General features: G+C 44.1%; 1 protein-coding gene across 8 annotated transcripts in view; it reads left to right on the forward strand.

The window, feature by feature from the left end:
- PACS2 (phosphofurin acidic cluster sorting protein 2) overlaps positions 1 to 22,130 on the forward strand; it is a 1,277,570-nt gene that overhangs the window by 1,005,912 nt on the left and 249,528 nt on the right. For all 8 annotated transcript variants that reach the window (XR_014224766.1, XM_082242585.1, XM_082242586.1 and 5 more), the window contains 2 exons: positions 3,011 to 3,053; positions 8,336 to 8,378. Coding sequence is in view for 7 of the 8 variants with exons in the window: in XM_082242585.1 (XP_082098711.1) it covers positions 3,011 to 3,053; positions 8,336 to 8,378 (86 nt within the window). In the remaining variant the exon portion in view is untranslated. The remainder of the gene's footprint in view (positions 1 to 3,010; positions 3,054 to 8,335; positions 8,379 to 22,130) is intronic.

Here is a 22,130-nt window from a genome sequence, read left to right on the forward strand (position 1 = left end):
AGCGACTTCCAGCAAGGTCTATTATCACACATGGAAGACTTATATTGCGTGGTGCGAATCTTTAGGATTTCCTCTACGTACCTATTCGGTGACTCGAATATTGGCTTTTTTGCAACAAGGGGTTGAGCAGAAGCTAGCCTTGAGCACCATCAAGGGTCAAGTTTCAGCATTAGCAATCTTCTTTCAGAAACCTTTAGCTACCAAGTCCTTGGTGCGGAATTTCATCCAGGGGGTGCGGCACCTGGCTCCACCAGTCCGCGCGCCCTTACCGCCCTGGGATCTTAATTTAGTTTTGTCGGTTCTACAGAAACCTCCCTTTGAAAACATCAGGGAGATTCCCTTGTTTACTTTATCCCAGAAGGTGGCCTTCTTGGTGGCTATCACTTCTGCTCGCAGGGTGTCAGAACTGGCTGCATTATCATGCCAGTCCCCATACCTAGTGATTCATAGGGATAAGGTAGTACTTCATCCTAAGCCATCCTTTCTTCCTAAGGTGGTTTCAGATTTTCATCTGAATGAAGATATTGTACTACCTTCCTTGTGTCCTCAGCCCAAGCATCATCGGGAACATGCGTTGCATTCCTTGGATGTGGTTCGGGCAATCAGAGTATACCTGAAAGCTACGGAATCATTCCGTAAGACGGATTCACTTTTTGTGATCACGGATGGCCCCAGAAAGGGTTTGCCTGCATCTGCCGCGACCATTGCCAAATGGATTAGACAGACGGTGGTACAGGCTTATTCTATTAAGGGTCAGAGTCCTCCGTTCCCTGTTAGGGCGCACTCCACTCGAGCGCTCGGTACTTCCTGGGCCTTTCGCCATCAGGCGTCAGTGGTCCAGGTATGTAAGGCGGCCACCTGGTCGTCGGTACATACCTTTACAAAATTCTATAAAATTGATGTGACGGCATCGGCGGATGCCTCATTTGGCCGCAAGGTTTTGCAGGCCGCAATTTGAGGAGACCGGACTGCTTTTTGACATAACTGATTTGCTGAGGCAGAGAGAGAGAGGATATACCCTCTGGGACTGCCCCTAGGGTGTGGCCAGAGCATTTTAATTTCCTGTCTAGTCCTGCTCCTGTGGAGGCAACATAACCCGAAGGTGCTGTATCACCGAGGACTACGTCTGTCAATAAACTAAGAGAAAAGGATTTTACGGTAAGATTTTACAAAAATCCATTTTTAACTTTTCCGGCCTCTTATTCCTACCTGTCCCAACTTTTTTGGAATGTGTAGCTCTCATGAAATCCAAAATGAGCCAATATTTGGCATGACATTTTAAAATGTCTCACTTCCAACATTTGATATGTTATCTATAATATATTGTGAATAAAATATACGTTTATGAGATTTGTAAATTAGTCTATTCCTTTTTTACTCACAATTTGAACAGTGTCCCAACTTTTCTGGAATTGGGTTTGTATTTTATTTAGCTATGTACGTACATATAATTTTGTAGTGAGGCATAGACATATAAATTGATTTTAGGGTGAATCTTTATTTGCTTATTTGCTTGCAGCTTGAGTTTATACATAGGTATTGCACATAGTTAATTTATGCATATATAACATGTATATTTGTGGTAAACAAATATGGTTGACCATGGCCAGTGTGGCTGATTTTGACTAGAAGTACTAATAAATTGTTACATTTATTAAAGCTCCAGCCATGATGCCACACCTTTTATGGAATTGATATTCGATGGCTGGCAGGGGCACCCTCATTTGCAGGATTCGGTGAAGAGACTGAGCACAGTCAGTTTTGGATTTGTAGCTTTACTTTGAATTTGCTTGATTGCTTTTGCTAGAAGTTTTGATAGCTGCAAGTCATTGTTTTAAAATCAACAAAAGATGGTAATATATGCGCTAGGAATGAATCACATATGTAAGAAATAAATGAATAAGGCAGCCAGCTAAATAAGTGGATTACAGACCTATACAATATATAAAAGAGATAAAAGCAGCGCCAAAAAACGAGTGAACCATATACAAGATAAAAATCTAATGAGGGATAAGGTACAGTCCAAAATGTATATAAAGTCCAAATCGGAGGAAAACCAGGAGGAGAGAACCAAAACCAGATTTCCAGGCACCAGTGATTGAAGTACAGGTAGATGAACACCCAACCGTGATAGTCACACAAAGTGCTTACCAGAAGCATTTGACCCCCATGACAGAGTGGTCAAATTAGGCACATGATAAGATCTATGGTCATCACAGAAGCGATCCCAAAGATGATCCAATAGACATACAGCTATCAATCCACAAGAAAACCACTGTATTAACGCGGCGACGAGGCACCTCTGACGATGTCACGCATATGACAATACGCGTAAGGCGTTCATGGATTGGATGATCAGCAAGCTTACTTGCCGCAGATTTGGAAATTTTATGCCTTGATTCCTTTAATTAAATGTAAGTGCAACATCTTACTTTATCAATAAAGCGATATTTGTACAGTCTACACTGTTGCATGCCCATTCTTTTTGAGGGTCCTTGGAGATGAAATACAATGGTTTTCTTGTGGATTGATAGCTGTATATCTATTGGATCATCTTTGGGATCGCTTCTGTGATGACCATAGATCTTATCATGTGCCTAATTTGACCACTCTGTCAAGGGGGTCAAATGCTTCTGGTAAGCACTTTGTGTGACTATCACGGTTGGGTGTTCATCTACCTGTACTTCAATCACTGGTGCCTGGGAATCTGGTTTTGGTTCTCTCCTCCTGGTTTTCCTCTGATTTGGACTTTATATATATATTTTGGACTGTACATTATCCCTCATTAGATTTTTATCTTGTATACGGTTCACTAGTTTTTTGGCGCTGCTTTTATCTCTTTTATATATTGTTTTAAAATGACCATTTGCATGAGCATTTTCAATAAAAAAACACGTATGTGCTTGTTTGCATGTTTATTTGGTATGAAACTGATTTTAAAGTATATTTTAAGAGCCAGAGTCTTGTTATAATCATTTAACTTATGTCTTTATATGATTTTTGCTTGTAGTCCTGATGAAGATTCCTCACAGAAATTTATACCTTTCGTAGGGGTGAGTATGCAAATCATAGAAGAAAGTATCCTGTTATTTCAGCTTGTTTAAAATTAGCGCTGTGATGGGTAAATCATAAGCATTTAAATGATCATCCTTGTTCCAGAGACAAAATATATAACCAACCACTCAAATAAAATACTTTAAAGTTCAAAACCTCTTTTGGGCTATGAGGTCAATTTTTTACATTTTTTTATGTAATCTTTGGTTGAAAAGTTATCTTAGATTTGGGTGTATTTCCTTTTAGTTATGCCAAATATGTGTTTGCATTTTCCAAACTGCCAAATTATGTCTTTTTGAACTTGAAAACTATACAATGGAATTGAAAATGTCCATAGATGCCACAGTATTAACATATAGTAGTTTAATCTAATAGTATTTCTTGATTACGGGTACTTATATAGTGCTGACAATTTATGTATATACAGTATTGAACATTCACATTAGTCCCTGCCGCCAAAGAGCTTACATTCGAAGGCTCCTAACTCACATGCATACAGTGGGGATCGAAAGTTTGGGCACCCCAGGTAAAAATTTGTATTAATGTGCATAAAGAAGCCAAGGAAAGATGGAAAAATCTCCAAAAGGCATCAAATTACAGATTAGACATTCTTTTAATATGTCAACAAAAGTTAGATTTTATTTCCATCATTGACACTTTCAAAATTACAGAAAACAAAAAAATGGTGTCTGCAAAAGTTTGTGCACCCTGCAGAATTTATAGCATGCACTGCCCCCTTTGCAAGGTTTAGACCTGCCAGTGTCATGGATTGTTCTCAATCATCATCTGGGAAGACCAGGTGATGTCAATCTCAAAGGTTTTAAATGCCCAGACTTATCTGACCTTGCCCCAACAATCAGCACCATGGGATCTTCTAAGCAGTTGTCTAGAAAACTGAGACTGAAAATAGTGGACGCTCACAAAGCTGGAGAAGGCTATAAGAAGATAGCTGAAGGTGATCCCTGATGACATCATACGTTGGATGACGAAACGCATCGGGTCCCGTGCTACGCCCTACGTCACTTCCGGTTCCCTGGAACGCAGCCGGAACACAAACTGGGTGCGGCGCTACTGCAAGCTGTTCCTTGTAAACCTGGATGTAAGTGGCTACATTTTTAATTAAAATATGGAATATACATACTACACCATGAGCTTCCTCTATTTCCTTATGGCTTGATCATATATGGCTTGAGTGAAGTATCTAGCGGAACCCACACCAGCCCTTCTCACACAGTGGAGAAACTCCCGAGTTTTTTAAAGAGAGTGGGGAGACGAGAGTCTGGCCGAATACCGGTACTTCTTTGAAAGCTACCACTTACCCATGCTAAACCCCAAGGGGTCATCTGGTAAGTGAGTGGGGCACCTGGTGACGGATTCCTTCTCTTACCTCATTTGCATGAAGGATGCAATTTTTCTGAACACCAAGCACTGCAATCACTTTTATTTGTTTGCTGCACAATTGCACTTGCACTTTCAAGTTTTAAGGATTATATTTGTACTCGTATTTATTTATAGTTGCACAGTCACTTTATGTTTTATCACTTGGGGTAACCCATAATCAATCATTATTGTCATTTGTGTTTTTATGTATTGAATTGCACAGATAATATTGAGCGCTGTCCCCTTTTGTTTCACATATAAGAAGATGCATTTGGAAACAAGTTCTGTGGACCGATGAGGTTAAAATTGAACTTTTTGGCCGGAATGAGCAAAGGTACGCTTGGAGAAGAAGGGGCACAGAATTTAATGAAAAGAACCTCTGTCCAACTGTTAAGCATGGGGGTGGATTAATCATGCTTTGGGGTTGTATTGCAGCCAGTGGCTCAGGGAACATCTCACGAGTAGAAGGAAAAATGGATTCAATAACATTTCAGCAAATTTTGGATGGTAACTTGATGCCATCTGTGAAAAAGCTGAAGTTACGAGAGGATGGCTTCTACAAATGGATAATGATCCTAAACACACCTCGAAATCCACGGGGGATTACATCAAGAGGTGTAAACTGAAGGTTTTGCCATGGCCTTCACAATCTCCTGACCTCAACATAATTTAAAATCTATGGATAGACCTTAAAAGAGCAGACAGACAGCCCAGAAATCTCAAAGAACTTGAAGCCTTTTGTAAGGCAGAATGGGCAAAGATACCTCAAACAAGAATTGAAAGACTCTTGGCTGGCTACAAAAAGCGTTTAGAAGCTGTGATACTTGCCAAAGGGGGCAGTACAAGATATTAACTCTGCAAGGTGCCCAAACTTTTGCAGACGCCATTTTTTTGTTTTCTGTTATTTCGAAAGTGTAAATGATGGAAATAAAATCTAACTTTTGTTGACATATTATACGAATGTCTAATCTGTAATTTGATGCCTTTTGGAGATTTTTCCATCTTTTCTTGGCTTCTTTATGCACATTAATACAAATTTTTACCTGGGGTGCCCAAACTTTCGATCCCCACTGTACATACACATACTAGGATCAATTTAGCCAGGAGCCAATTAACCTACCAGCATGTCTTTGAAGTGTGGCAGGAAATCAGAGTACCCCTAGGAAACCGCACAGGGAGAACATGCAAATACTATTAATATTTGAATACTATTATACTATTTGATTTTTCATCTTTTATTTTATAAAATAACTGTATATACAGCTGCAAGAAAAAGTATGTGAACCCTTTGGAATGATATGGATTTCTGCACAAATTGGTCATAAAATGTGATCTGATCATCATCTAAGTCACAACAATAGACAATTACAGTCTGCTTAAACTCATAACACAAAAAGAATGAAATGTTGCCATGTTTTTATTGAACACACCATGTAAACATTCACAGTGCAGGTGGAAAAGTATGTGAACCCCTAGACTAATGACATCTCCAAGAGCTAATTTAAGTGAGACGTCAGCCAACTGGAGTCCAATCAATGAGATGAGATTGGAGGTGTTGGTTACAGCTGCCCTGCCCTATAAAAAACACACACCAGTTCTGGGTTTGTTTTCACAAGAAGCATTGCCTGATGTGAATGATGCCTCGCACAAAAGAGTTTTCAGAAGACCTACGACTAAGAACTGTTGACTTGCATAAAGCTGGAAAGGGTTATAAAAGTATCTCCAAAAGCCTTGCTGTTCATCAGTCCACAGTAAGATAAATTGTCTATGAATGGAGAAAGTTTAGCACTGCTGCTACTCTCCCTAGGAGTAGCCGTCCTGTAAAGATGACTGCAAGAGCACAGTGCAGACTGCTCAATGAGGTGAAGAAGAATCCTAGAGTGTCAGCGAAAGACTTACAAAAGTCATTGGCAAATGCTAACATCCCTGTTAGTGAATCTACAATACGTTCAACACTAAACAAGAATGGATTTCATGGGAGGATACCACAGAGGAAGCCACTGCTGTCCAAACAAAACATTGCTGCACGTTTACAGTTTGCACAAGAGCACCTGTATGTTCCACCGCAGTACTGGCAAAATATTCTGTGGACAGATGAAACCAAAGTTGAGTTGTTTGGAAGAAACACACAACACTATGTGTGGTGAAAAAGAGGGCACAGCACATCAACATCAAAACCTCATTCCAACTGTGAAGTACGGTGGTGGGAGCATCGTGGTTTGGGGCTGCTTTGCTGTGCCAGGGCCTGGACGGATTGCTATCGTCAAAGGAAAAGTGAATTCCCAAGTTTATCAAGACATTTTGCAGAACTGAAGGCCATCTGTCTACCAGCTGAAGCTCAGCAGAAGATGGGTGTTGCAACAGGACAATGCCCCAAAACATAGAAGTAAATCAACAACAGAATGGCTTAAACAGAAGAAAATACGCCTTCTGAAGTGGCCCAGTCAGAGTCCTGACCTCAACCCGATTGAGATGCTGTGGCATGACCTCAAAAAAGCGATTCACACCAGACATCCCAAGAATATTGCTGAACTGAAACAGTTCTGTAAAGAGGAATGGTCACTTCTGCACGTCTGATCTGCAACTACAGGAAACGTTTGGTTGAAGTTATTGCTGCCAAAGGAGGTTCAACCAGTTATTAAATCCAAGGGTTCACATACTTTTTCCACCTGCACTGTGAATGTTTACATGGTGTGTTCAATAAAAACATGGCAACATTTCATTCTTTGTGTTTTATTAGTTTAAGCAGACTGTGATTGTCTATTGTTGTGACTTAGATGATGATGATCAGATCCAGAGGCGTAACTAGAACCTTCAGGGCCCTGGTGCAAGAAACTTTGAAGGGCCCCCCAGACCCCTGGACGGGGCCCTTTACTTCAAGCCGTGGGGCTCTTCCCACTGATCTACTCTCATTGCGGGGCCCTTTATTACGGTCCCTTTCACAAATTCTGCAGTGGGCCCCCTTCCTGCCATCATGGGGCCTCCCAATGGTGGTGGAATGCCAGGGACCGGTCGCAAGTGTGACCTTTGCGATCCTGGAAGTTCACCCACCGGTGTCAGTCGTTTTTATTTTTTGGTATTTTAATTGTATTATTTTTTTATTATTATTATTTTTTTTTTACAATGTCACTGACTATGACTCTGTCCATTCAGAAAAGGAAGGAGCTGGTAAATTACATATGTACCGACCCTTTCCTGGTTCTCTATTGTGACACATCCCCTGCAGCAGCTGGCAGGAGAGGGGAGGGAGCACAGTGGGGTGGAGGGGGAGGGCAGCATAGTAGGGGGGGGCAGGGGAGCACACAGGGGGCCAGAGACTGTAGAACACAAGTGAACTGGATAGGAGGAGTGGTGGGGGCAGCATGCAGAGGGACCAATCTCCTCCATTTTCCTCCTGCAGCTACAGGAGGAAAAAGGAGGACAGTGATTTCTCTACATGCTGCCCCCGCCGCCCCTCCTCTTCAGGTGTACAGGGGAGCCGCACAGGCCCCTTGGAGCATGGGGCCCAGTTGCAACCCCTGTAGTTACGCCCCTGATCAGATCAGATTTTATGACCAATTTGTGCAGAAATCCATATCATTTCAAAGGGTTCACATACTTTTTCTTGCAGCTGTAAATATGGGAATTAGGTTGGGTATTGACATCTGCCAATAGTGAGCAATATGATACGTTATATTGAGATTCAATAATACATGTATAATTATATTTATTTATAATTCTAAAATAAGCTTTGTGTTTATATTCTGTGTCTTCAGCATTTCCTGTTTGTGCCTGGTGATATTTAGCTGCTACCAGCTTATAATATTTGTCTCCAAAAATACTGTGAGCGTAACTACTTTGAATGTTCAATTTAAAAACATTTGGAATCATATTGATTTTTTTCCTTTGTTATTTTTCAAAGGTTGTAAAGGTTGGCATTGTTGAGCCGTCCTCAGCAACTTCAGGTTGGTTTGCCATATTCCTTTGTTTTCTTATAATGAACTGATAAGGCTTTCTTTGCTTAATCATTTTTTGTGACACAAGCTTGTCATATTGAGTTCTAAACATTTGCTTTCAATGATCACCTCTTGAATAGTCTTGGGTAGGTAGTCTTGAATATGAGCAAAAAGTACATTTCTCTGTCGCTCATTGACAGACGTAGTCCTCTTTGATTCACATCAATTGGGTTATGCTGCCTCCGCAGGAGTAGGACTAGGCAGAAAGAAAAAACGTTCTGGCTCCACCCCAGGGGCAGTCCCAGAGGGCATATCCTCCCTCTCTCTGCTACAGGGAATCAGTTTTTTTCTGTCTAGTCAGGAGTAAGGACCTAAGTTCCTTGCTGGGATCTCTGGTCCTGGCAAGATTTTTTAGAAAAAATATTTTTTTTTAGGTAGTTTCTCCAGTTTTTTTCCTGTGAGATCTTCAAGCAAATTACGCCGGATCTGGGCGACGGGCTGGATGTTGAGATCCAGTGGTCACCCCGGTTCAGCCTACGAGCGCGTGCAGACCAGAGCTCCGCGCTGGGTCGGCCGCGACAGAGTCCCATTGGAGGGACTGACCTTGCGAGTTAAAAGGTCTCGCTTGGACGCCAGGAACCAGAGAGTCAGGGCATCCGGAGTGGTCAACAACCCCCCACTTCGGTGGAGAGGGTATTGTGAAGAGAGGGTGCCTGTCGGTTCGGTATGGTGAGTAAATGTTTTCCCTTTCCTCTTTATGAGGCATTTTGGAATACGGGCCCCTCCATACATGGTCGGAGTCTTTCTGACACTAAAAGTCCCCCTTGTAATGCAGAATGTGTTCGGTGGGCAAGCGGACTTGGTTTGGGAGCTAACACTCTACCCAGCAGACTGCAGTATTACAGCAGACATAGGAGGTATAAGCCTACCTTGATTGTAGTGGACCTCCTGCAGGTCGATAAACCGCCATTAGCGTGGTATGCAGGTGGATGTGCTGGGAAAACGCTACTTCGGCAATCCGCCGCCATTTTGCTGTAGACCAGGTACACGAGCGTCCGCAGGTCACGCCGGCCGCCATTTTTTTGGAGTCTATTGTCTCCCGTATGGGGGCGGCCATGTTTGAAGAGCCCAGCTAGCCTCGAGGAGAGCTGGGAATGCCGGAAGGCGTACACAGGGGGCGGAGCCACTTCCTTCTACCCGGGAAAACGAGCACAGTTCTTCCCAGTCTGCACAAGACAAACGCTGACTGCAGTTGTTAGGAAACTTCTCTGCATCGGGTGGTGAGCCTTGGGGGTCCCTCTCTCTCTCTCTGTGGGGGTCAAGAAGCAGGTACACTGAGGGGCGCTATTGCGCTAGGGGGATACAGATAAAGTTTTTTTCTGGCAAAGTGTCCTGGGTTAACATGGACCCTGCCACTCATGTATCTCCACCTGATCCCCTCGAGGTGTCTGCAGGATCCTCCAGCACCCCGCTTACTATTGAATCATTGTCAGCTATTATGGAGACCTTTGTGTCCCGGGTGGAAGTGGCTTGTCAGGGACAGGGCGCAAGAAAGCGACCCCCGTCTACCACCATTTTATCTGAAACTTCGGATTCAGAATCTGAGCCTATTCCTGCAGTTGCAGGTACCTCATCTCGGATTGGTGTCTCGGGTACTGTCTCTTCAGACAGTGAGGAGGATGTTTCGGCATCAGCCATAGCCCGAGAGGAAGCGTTGGTAAACGCACTCATTGAATCTGTTCAAAAAACCTTCAGATTACAGGGTACTCCGTCGGAAGTAGCTGAGACTGAAACTCCCTTTGGTACTAAAAAACGCATCAAAGTGGCGAAGGTATTTCCACTACCCAAATGTTTTGGCAATCCGATCAAGGAAGAATGGAGTCTGCCAAAACGCACTTCTGCTATTTCCAAACGCATTAGCAGGCGTTATCCGTTTGAGGAAGCCCTCATTAAGAAATGGACAGAACCACCGGTGGTGGATTCACCAATTTCTAGATTAAATAAAGCCACGGTTATTCCTTTAGAAGACGCTCCGTCTTTTAAGGATCCGGTGGATCGCAAGATAGAAGCTATGTCTCGCGCCATGTTTTCCTTGATTGGATCAGCTTTCAGACCAATAATTGCTATTGGGCTGGTTTTGCAGACTGTAACTGAATGGACCAAGTGGTTATGCCGGGACTTAGAAGAGGTCCCTCAGGCGGTATCAGATTTGTTGGAACAGATGATACAGGGGTTTCAGTTTGTGTGTGATGCGGCGTTAGACGCCACTCCATTATTGGCGCGAGCATCAGTTTCAGCAGTGGTTCTCAGGCGTACACTGTGGCTAAAATGTTGGTTAGCTGACCAAGGTTCCAAAAAAGCATTGGCTAATCTCCCCTTTTTAGGAGAGCGTTTATTTGGAGCCAACTTAGATGAGATCATTAAGGATCTCACGGGAGGAAAGGGCACCTTTTTACCGCAAAGTGCTTAGAGTAAAGGACCTCGTCAAAGACGGGGGCCTTCTTTCTCTGCTAATAAAAAATGTTTTCATCCCGCGGGTGAAAAAATTAAGTCCTCCAAAGCTCCAAAGCTCAGGGGGACGTTGGTCAGGCAAGCAAAAGTCCGACTCGTCCAGACCTGAAGATAAGACTACTAAAGCCTGAAGGTGCGCCCCCACCCATAACTGGGGTGGGGGGACGTCTTCGCCGGTTCCCGGATCCAGGGCTCTCCAGAATCCCGGACAAGTGGGTTTGCAAAGTCATAAGGTCAGGGTACAAGATCGAGTTTCGATCTCTCCCACCGGCGCAATTCTTCCCTTCCAATATCCGACTATCCCCGGATCGTTTAGAAGATCTGCGGAGAGCAGTCACGGATTTACTACAACAAGGAGTGGTAGTCCACGTTCCTTGGACAGAACGCTTTCAAGGGTTTTATTCAAACCTATTTACAATACCCAGGAAAGAGGGCAAGGTGCGTCCAATTCTAGACTTAAGGGCACTCAATTCCTTTGTCAACATAAGAAAATTCAAGATGGAGTCCAGTCGCACAGTAGCGGCCTCCCTGCATTCAGGGGATGTCCTAGCGTCCATAGACATCAAGGACGCCTATCTTCACATTCCCATTTACGCAGGACATCAGCGGTTTCTACGTTTTTCCGTAGAAGAGAACCACTATCAGTTTGCGGCGTTACCTTTCGGTCTCGCCACGGCTCCTCGGGTCTTCACGAAGGTGTTGGCCCCTATGTTGGCACTACTGCGCCAAAGAGGCATATCGATTCTAGGTTACCTAGACGATCTTCTGCTTCAGGCAGAGTCTCCACAGACCCTGCTACAAAACCTAGAGATTACTATGATCTCTTTACAGGAATTCGGGTGGCTGGTGAACCGGCAAAAGTCTTTTCTGGTTCCCACCCGGAGGCTCGAATATCTGGGTCTAATTCTAGACACATTCAGGGCAAGAGTTTTCCTTCCGGTAGGGAAACTCCGGAAGATTCAATCAGCAATCTAGTTGTTACTATCCAACAGCTGGTCTTCTCTTCGGACTTGCATGAGGGTTCTGGGGTTGATGGTGGCTTCCTTCGAAGCAGTCCCATTTGCCCAGTCCCATACCCGAATTCTTCAGGAAGAGATTCTTCTCAAATGGAATCGGAATCCGGAATCCCTGGACAATCGGATCCGATTGAGCAAACAGACCAGAGAGTCTCTGGTCTGGTGGCTTCGATCTCCGATGCTCAGCCAGGGAAAGTCATTTCTGCCAATATATTGGACGGTAGTGACCACGGATGCCAGTATATCCGGATGGGGAGGAATTCTTGGTCAATTATCCGTCCAGGGACTTTGGTCCCCGTGAGAATCCAGGTTACCGATAAATGTACTGGAACTGAGAGCGATCAGACTTTGTCTGATTCACTGGACCGAGCAGCTCCAGGGCAGCCCGGTTCGGATCCAGTCGGACAACGCCACGGCCGTGGCTTATGTCAATCACCAAGGGGGCACCAAGAGTGTCCGGGCGGCCAAGGAAGTGGCTTGCATTCTTCGCTGGGTGGAACGGTTTGTTCCAGCTATCTCTGCGGTGTTCATTCCGGGGGTGGAGAATTGGCAGGCAGATTATCTCAGCCGTCAGACTCTGGATCAGGGGGAATGGTCCCTCCATCCAGAAGTTTTCCACCAGTTGTGCCTACGTTGGGGCACCCCGGATGGGGATCTGTTGGCATCTCGATTCAACAGGAAAGTACGGAGATTTGTGGCTCGCTCCCGCGATCCTCTAGCAGAGACCGCAGACGCACTGGTCGCCCCGTGGGGGCAATACCAGCTAATGTATGCCTTCCCTCCTCTCGGGTTACTGCCAAGACTTCTTCGCAGGATAGAGGGGGAAGGAATTCCAGTAATCCTGGTAGCTCCGGACTGGCCTCGTCGAGCCTGGTACGCTGACTTGGTCAAGCTGGTTGCGGACGTCCCGTGGTGACTTCCTCTCAGGGAAGACCTACTGTCTCAGGGACCGATCTTCCATCCTGCTTTACGATCGCTGGCTTTAACGGCCTGGCTATTGAGACCCAGGTGCTGAAGGACAAGGGATTGTCAGCTTCAGTTATTCCTACTCTAGTTAAAGCAAGGAAAGCGACTTCCAGAAAGATTTATCATCGCACATGGAAGTCCTACATTGCATGGTGTGAACCTCTGGGGTTCCACCCACGTTCTTATTCGGTTAGTCGAATATTAGCCTTTTTGCAACAAGGGGTTGAGCAGAAACTGGCCTTGAGCACTATCAAGGGTCAGGTTTCAGCATTAGCTATCTTCTTTCAGAAACCTTTGGCTACTCATTTCTTGGTGCGGAATTTCATCCAGGGGGTGCGACATCTGGCTCCGCCAGTGCGTGCGCCGTTACCACCCTGGGATCTTAATCTAGTATTGTCGGTTCTTCAGAAACCTCCCTTTGAAGATATTAGGGAGATTCCTTTACCTACGTTGTCCCAGAAGGTGGCCTTCTTGGTGGCCATCACTTCTGCACGCAGGGTGTCAGAACTGGCTGCATTATCTTGTCGTTCCCCATATCTGGTGGTTCATAGAGATAAGGTGGTTCTTCGTCCGAATCCATCCTTCCTACCAAAAGTGGTTTCAGTATTTCATCTGAATGAGGAAATTGTATTACCTTCCCTGTGTCCTAAGCCCAGCCATCATCGGGAGTTTGCTTTACACTCCTTGGATGTGGTTCGGGCGATCAGGGAATACTTGAAAACGACAGACTCGTTTCGCAAGGATTCACTTTTTGTGGTCCCGGATGGACCCAAAAAGGGGTTGCCTGCATCTGCCGCGACTATTGCCAAATGGATCAGACAGACGGTGGTACATGCTTATTCTATTAAGGGTCGGGAGCCCCCGTTCCCTGTTAAGGCGCATTCCACTCGGGCACTTAGTGCGTCATGGGCCTTTCGCCATCAGGCGTCAGTGGTCCAGGTGTGCAAGGCGGCTACCTGGTCGTCGGTGCATACCTTTACAAAACATTATAAAGTTGATGTAATGGCATTGTCTGATGCCTCGTTTGGCCGCAAGGTTTTGCAGGCCGCAATTTGAGGAGACCAGTGGTCTACCTCGAGGGTTTTTTTCCGTTGGAATTTTTATTTGAGTCTCATTCTTTGTTTATAATGAGTCTTTAAAACTTCTAGTTGGCACCGGTTGGGCCTTCTAGATTGGATTTCGATTTCTGTCAATCCCACCCCTCATTTGTGACACTGCTTCTGGATGTCCCAATTGATGTGAATCAAAGAGGACTACGTCTGTCAATGAGCGACAGAGAAAATTGGATTTTTGTAAGATCTTACCGTAAAATCCTTTTCTCTTAGCTCATTGACAGACGTGGTACCCGCCCCTCTATCATTGAGTTGGGTTGGGTTAAATTCTCTGACACTGCTTTACAACAGAACTGATTCCCTGTAGCAGAGAGAGGGAGGATATGCCCTCTGGGACTGCCCCTGGGGTGGAGCCAGAACGTTTTTTCTTTCTGCCTAGTCCTACTCCTGCGGAGGCAGCATAACCCAATTGATGTGAATCAAAGAGGACTACGTCTGTCAATGAGCTAAGAGAAAAGGGTTTTACGGTAAGATCTTACAAAAATCCAATTTTCTCTATCGCTCATTGACAGACGTAGTCCCCGGTGATACAGCACCTTCGGGTTATGTTGCCTCCACAGGAGCAGGACTAGACAGGAAATAAAAATGCTCTGGCCACACCCCAGGGGCAGTCCCCGAGGGTATATCCTCTCTCTCTCCGCCACAGCAAATCAGTTTTTTTCTGTCTAGTCAGGAGTAAGGACCTAGATACCTTGCTGGGATCTTCGGTCCTGGCAAGATTTTTTTCTTAAAAATATTTTTTAGACAGCTTTTTTTCTCCAGTGTTCCTGTGAGATCTTCAAGCAAGAAAGCTGAACTGGGCGACGGGCTGGATGTTGAGATCCGGTGGTCCCCCAGTTCAGCCTACGAGCGCGTGCAGGCCATAGCTTAAACGTCTCGCTGAAACGCCAAGGACCATGAGTCACGGCGTCCGTATTGGTCGACAGCCCTCCCGCCCCGGTGGAGAGGGGTACTGTCAGGAGTTGGTGCCCGCCTGGTTCCGGTATGGTGAGTAGTATGTTCCCCCTTTTCCCCTGACGGGTCTTGTGGTGAACGCGGGCCCCTCTCTGTATGGTAAGATAGAGTCCCCCTCTATCCTATAACATTGCACAGATCCCCCTACTTTGAGTGTGATTTTATGTGCAAAAAGCCAGGAGGCTTGGTTTGGGAGCTAACAATCTAATTGTATACATGTTAAAAAGATTGTAATCAGTGGCAATAAGTACCTACCAGTCAGAAGCCACGGACATGTAGACTGCCTTCGTAGTTAAATCTCCAGCTATAGCAGGCCTTCCGAACGGCCATGCGGTCCGCCAGGGCCGGTACCGCCAACCACGCCAAATCCCCATGCAGAGAAGGTGTTGTGTGCTCTGCAGCACACCGCTATTCGGTACAGGCCGCCGCCATTTTTTTTTTGCTGGATCGCACGAGCCGCCATTTTGGCGTAGCCTCGTGTCTCCAGCATGGGGCCGGCCATGTTTGAGGTGATCCAAACACCTCGTGGAGCTAGGGGAGGCGCCGGAAGGTGTGCAGAGGGGCGGAGCCGTCTCCTTTCTTCCTGGGCAGCCAGCCAAAAGACTTCCTGTTTGTGAAGACAGCGCTGTAACCTGTTGCAGTTAAACTCTGAGCATCAAGTGGTGAGCCTGGGGGTCTATCTCTCTCTCTCTCTCGATCGATAGGGATCCCTAGCAGGTAACACTAAGGGGCTTTTGTGGCGCTGGGGGTCTGAAAAAAAAAAAAAAAGTTTTTTTTATTTAATTGAATTGTATTATCCGGGAAGTTACTGGAATAATCATGGACCCTGCCACACAAATTCCCCCACCTGTTTCCCTCGAGGGGGCCACGGGACCCGCCGGTGCACAGAGTATGGATGCATTTACAGCAGTTTTGGAGTCTTTGGTGGCTCGGGTGGAGGCAGCCTGTCAGGGACGGGGGTCAAGGAAGCGACCCCCGCCTACCCCTATATTATCCGACACCTCTGACTCAGATTCAGAGATGGTCACTGCAGCTGCAGGTCCCTCTGCAAGGGCTGTTACCTCAGGTAAAGCTCCCTCAGACAGTGAGGAGGACGTTCCTTCTCCCGCTATAATTCAGGAAGAAGCATTGGTGGACGCACTAGTTGTGGCAGTGCGGGAAACCTTAAGACTTGAGGTTTTACCGGCAGAGGCAAGTGAAACAGAGATTCCCTTTGGTACTAACAAGCCCATCAAAACGGTGAAGGTTTTTCCTGTACCCAAGTGTTTTGGTAATAAAATTAAAGGAGAATGGGAGCATTCTAAGCGTACCTTTACGATTTCCAAGCGTATTGCTAGACGCTATCCATTTGAGGAATCCTTCATTAAGAAATGGACGGTACCACCAGTGGTGGATCCACCTATTTCCAGGCTGAATAAAGCCACGGTTATCCCAGTGGAGGACACTTCGTCCTTTAAGGATCCGGTGGATCGGAAGATGGAAGCAGAGTCCCGCACTATCTTCTCTCTGATAGGGTCAGCATTTAGACCTATAATTGTTATTGGTCTAGTTTCCCAGACACTTACGGAATGGGCAAGATTGGTACGCCAAGACCTTAGGAGACCTTGTGTCTTCAGCCCAATCATCATCGGGAACATGCGTTGCATTCCTTGGATGTGGTTGGGGCAATCAGGGTATACCTGAAAGCTACGGAATCATTCTGTAAGACGGATTCACTTTTTGTGATCACGGATGGCCCCAGAAAGGGGTTGCCTGCATCTGCCGCGACCATTGCCAAATGGATTAGACAGACGGTGGTACAGGCTTATTCTATTAAGGGTCAGAGTCCTCCGTTCCCTGTTAGGGCGCACTCCACTCGAACGCTCAGTACTTCCTTGGCCTTTCGCCATCAGGCGTCAGTGGTCCAGGTATGTAAGGCGGCCACCTGGTCGTCGGTACATACCTTTACAAAATTCTATAATATTGATGTGATGGCATCGGCGGATGCCTCATTTGGCCGCAAGGTTTTGCAGGCCGCAATTTGAGGAGACCGGTGGTCTACCTCGAGGGTTTTTTTCTGTTTGGAAAATTTATTTTTGTTGAGTCTCATCATTAAGGATGAGCATTGTAAACTTCTAGTTGGCACCGGTTGGGCCTTCTAGATTGGGATTTGATTTCCATTTTCCCACCCCTCATTTGTGATATTGCTCTGGGACTTCCCGAAGGTGCTGTATCACCGAGGACTACGTCTGTCAATGAGCGATAGAGAAAAATGGATTTTTGTAAAATCTTACCGTAAAATCCTTTTCTCTTAGCTCATTGACAGACGTAGTCCCCGCCCCTCTGTTTTTGAGTTGGGTTGGGTTAAATTCTCTAAGCACTTCTTTGGTGACATAACTGATTTGCTGTGGCGGAGAGAGAGAGGATATACCCTCGGGGACTGCCCCTGGGGTGTGGCCAGAGCATTTTTATTTCCTGTCTAGTCCTGCTCCTGTGGAGGCAACATAACCCGAAGGTGCTGTATCACCGAGGACTACGTCTGTCAATGAGCTAAGAGAAAAGGATTTTACGGTAAGATTTTACAAAAATCCATTTATTTGCTTCGGAGTATAGTTGCATTTGCAGATGCAGTCCAACTGCCCTAAGGCAAAATATCATCATACATATTCCCATAAAGATTGCTCATTTGTGCACATTTATGTTTATTAAGTAACTTAAGGGTTGTGCAGAAGACAGCCTTAGCTCATGTACAGGGAAACAATACAGGTTACTGTTTAGCCATTTTAATGGCTTTAAAGTGTATGGAAATGGGTTTTGCTTATTTACTCTCTTCTGTTCCGTTATATATACAATTTAAAGTGTTGTCTGCTCAAAAAGTACAGAAAAAAACAGTTAATCCTGCCAGAAATCTTGTGATACAACTTCCTACGCTCTCGCATCTGCTTGTCATTATGAGTTAGCATTGTTTTGTCAATTTTTTTATTTATCAAAAAACAGAAGTACAGAGAACATATTGTACATTAAATTTCGCATGTATCACATGGGGTACAACAAGAAAATCTTAGAAATGCTGTAGTAACCAAGACTGCATTACCTGGGATGCAAAAAGGGTCAACAATATATAAAAAAAAGATCAAGGTAAATTGAATTATCTGGTAAAAAGGAAAAAAACACCCCAGAGAATTGTAGGGGTCTCTGTAACTTGCTTTGGTTTTTTCTTTTGTAAGGTCTAGAACACAGAGAACAGAGGAGAAAGGAAAGAAACACAAGAAAAGAGGAATTAGACAAAGAATGGAAAGAAACAGGAGGGTGGGAAAAGGGAGAGGGGAATCGATAAGAAAAGTATACGGAGGATGAAAGGGCAGGGGAAACATTCTCTCTTCATTCCCCCGGCCCCCCTATTGATGCCAGGATATAGGACCATAGCTGGAGTACCATAGATACATACTCCTTGGAGTATATAAACTCATGCCAGTAATACCATTTCTTAAAGAATATCTCTCTAAGGCCCTTCCTAGTTGCAACCATGTCTTCCAGCTCATTGATTTCATTACTTTCTTCAGCCAAACAGATACAAAAGGTGCATGTGTTTGTTTCCAAAACAGCTTTTAGCAAAATTGGCAAAATGGAACGTCTGTAAGTCTTTCCAGAGATAGCATGGTGATACAACAGAAAGAACACCGTTCAGTTGTCATTTTGGCAGGTGGGAAATGTTTCTTTTTACACAAGAGTAGACCTTTCTGCTCCTGTGTAACCAGATACTTACTTTCTGCAGTGCCAAGAAGAGTTACTATGAAGCAATATTATTGCTTCATTCATTTTATAAAGGATTTATATAGCACTAACCGTTTGAGCAGTGCTAAATCGATACAATAGGTTTAGGAGGGCCCTGTTGGAGGCAGAAGACCTGTACAGGTACAAAATCAGAGTTCCAATACAAACAAAGTTACAAGTGGGATCCTGAATAGTGCAGTCAGACAGATTAGAATGAAACCCTTGATCAGGCGCAGGCTAGAAGTCCAGAAATATATTTAATCACTTGCACTTGGGGCAGGTTTTTTCTGCATGGTGACACAAGTGCAGGGGGTGTCCAAACTATGGCCCTCCAGCTGTTCGGGATCTACAATTCCCGTGAGGCATTGTAAATCTCTGACATTCACAGACATAACTAGGCATGATGGGAATTGTACTTCCTAAAGAGCTGGAGGGCCATATTTTAACACCCCTGCTAGTGTGTTGAAAAGCCAATAAACACCTATTTTGGGGTGGTAGCCTGATGACTGGTATAGCTCTTCCAATCAGAGAACACTGGTGAAACTTATCTGGTTCCTTGTTGGCTCTTGATAGTGCAATCCTCCTTTTTCAAGCAACAGTCTTATCAGAAAGTTTCCCCATTGTACTTGGCCTTTTTTGATTGTATACCTAATTGTGTTTGGGAAGCATTTACCCCTTCGGTTCTGAACATGTTCAAGAATGGAAAGTTCTTGTTGTTTCTCAAGTTCAATCCCATATTCGTTATATCAGCCTGTTGGGGAGTAAAGCAGCCATACGCTGATCAAACTTTGGCTTGTTCAGCAGAGACTGGCCTATTTAGATCCACGTGTGGTCGTCCCCGCTTAACAGAAGTCAACCGTTTGATTAACTTCTGTTGAAGGGACACAAAATATTTTCCTTGATGTGGGTGCTGCTGTCAAAATGCAGTGTCCTCGGGGGGAATTCCTCCATCCACTCCATTCCTTCATACAAATGTCCAGACTTTAGGAATTCTTGTGTCCAAAGGCATGTACACAATAAACTTTTGAATAATTATTGTACAAAAAAGCTGCCTGCAGTGGGAGTTCAAAAACATAAACTCAATGGGGTTTATTTGCTAAAGCTGGAGAGTGAAAAATCAGGTGCATTTCTGCACAGAAACCAATCAGCTTCCAGGTTTTATTGCCAAAGCGTAATTGAACAAGCTGAGGTTAGAAGCGGATTGGCTACCATGCACAGGTACACCAGATTCTGAGTGCATCTGTTGTAGTAAATCACCCCCAATGTCTATAAAAAGAAGTGCATCTCTGTAAAAATGTAAACTCATTATATCAAAAATACAAAAGTTCATTGAAAGTGTTAACAATATATGTGTGAAAAATATTGAATATAAAGATTGTTAAAATGTTCTGTACAAGTGAACAAGTACAAAGTCTGCAGATGGCAAACACAATTGCAAAAATAGGTCTTCTGAATATATAAAGCACAAAATACAAAGTACTAAAAGGAATCCGTGAACCTAAATCTCAAAACAGTGAATATGTCACCAGATTTCTAAGTCACACTTTAGCTCCTTACCAGATCACATTGACCCCTGTACAAAAAATAAAGGAACAGAGCGCACACCGCCCTAGTGTAACACCATTTATTTGAAGTTAATAGAAGCCATAAAAACAGGTACTCACAAACAGATAGGAAGTCATGCATGGAAATAAATATCCCCCGATGATGTTTACAGCAGTGTTAATTTTGGCAGCAAATTTCAATTTAGTTTTAGTCTTAGTCTTAGGACTAAAATGGCATTTTAGTTTTAGTCCCATTTTAGTCTTCTGCAAGTGTTTTAGTTTTAGTCGTATTTAGTCGACTAAAACTCCAGTACATTTTAGTCGACTAAAACATCTTACATTTTAGTCGACTAAAGTGTCCTACATTTTAGTTGACTAAAACTAATTTTAGTCATCTATAATCGACTGGGTGTAGTTCAATTGTAATTTGTAATGCATTATTTAAGCATTTCTCTACAATTTCCAAACTCATTATATACTACTGCTGGTCCTGGAGTGAATGAAAAATCGAATATGTTATTATTTATGGTATTAAGCTTTGAGCATGCACTAGCACAGCACTACACACTACTACACAGACACAGAGTTAGTCATTATTGTCTTTATTAAGGCAAAATTGTTTTGCCAATGCCAATAATATTGCTTTTTTGACCAAACCAAAGGGGGTAACATAAAAATGTAAAAATGTAATAAAAATACAAAAAAATAAAAACTTTGCAGACATCAGCTCACTTCACATCAGTCCTGCTCTGTCACGCTCATGGCAACAGTACAGCATCCTGTCCTGAGACCTGAGACCACTGTGGGGGCTGGGGGGGTTGCTAAGTTCTCAGCCAACAAGGGAGTGTGCTCGCCTCACTCACTGCTCACTCACAATTTTGCCTAAGAACATACAGCCATGAATAAAGAATGGTAAAAAACATCCTCAGAAGAGAACAACTTCCTTCCTCCAGTCCAGTCCCAGCTCCCCCCTCGACCATCCAAGCTACAGAGACTCCAGGGAAGAAAAAAATATGCATCAGCTCACTTTATCAGTTCTGTGTCATGCTCATGGCAACAGTACAGCATCCTGAGACCACTGTGGGGGGGTTGCTATGTTCTCAGCCAACAAGGGAGTGTGCTCACTCACTGCTCACTCACAATTTTGCCTAAGAACACAGCCATGAATAAAGAATGGTACAAAAACATCCTCAGAGAGAACAACGTCCTGCCTCAACCATCCAAGAACAGCTGCAGTGCACACTTGCACAGGCACTGTCACTGCCAGTCTGGCACTGGCACTGCATAATAAACCAATACTGTAAAACTTGAGGAGGGTAATGCTTATTTCTAAATAAGAAGAACCCAATACATTTACAGTGTCAGCTTATTATTTTAACAGTTCTAATTCTCAGATGTATTCAATAAAAATGTGCACAGTGCACACAGTCTAATAATGCCATTAGCGTAAGAATTATAACAGACTTACCACTTTTTATCAACTCCTCCTCTCTCCTCTTTCTGAGTTTCAGCATTCGCGATGACAATAGAGGTAAATATTACACTAAAAAGATCTGCAGCAGGACCCCGATGTAAGGCTGCCCTTTTTGACCGTTACTGATCTATTTTTCTTTTTCATTAGTGTGATATTTGTCTCTATTCATTTGTCAATGTCAATGCTAAGAGAGAGAGAGGTTAATAAGTGGTGGTGGTTGTGTTATTGTTCCACATACAAATGCATTTTGTAGCCTGTGTGCACTGTGCAGCAATTTTCTAATGAATTGAATTGACAATTACAACTGTTTTTGAAGCACAAGTATTAGTTATGCTTTTTATAGAAATAACAATAATAAAACACTTCTATTTGTTTCGATTCATTTTAAGGAAAGCACTTTGTGCCAAAATGACCCTTGCTCTATTCCGCCG

The sequence above is a fragment of the Pelophylax lessonae genome, assembly GCF_965119305.1.
Source record: "Pelophylax lessonae genome assembly, chromosome: 13".
NCBI lineage: Eukaryota > Metazoa > Chordata > Amphibia > Anura > Ranidae > Pelophylax > Pelophylax lessonae.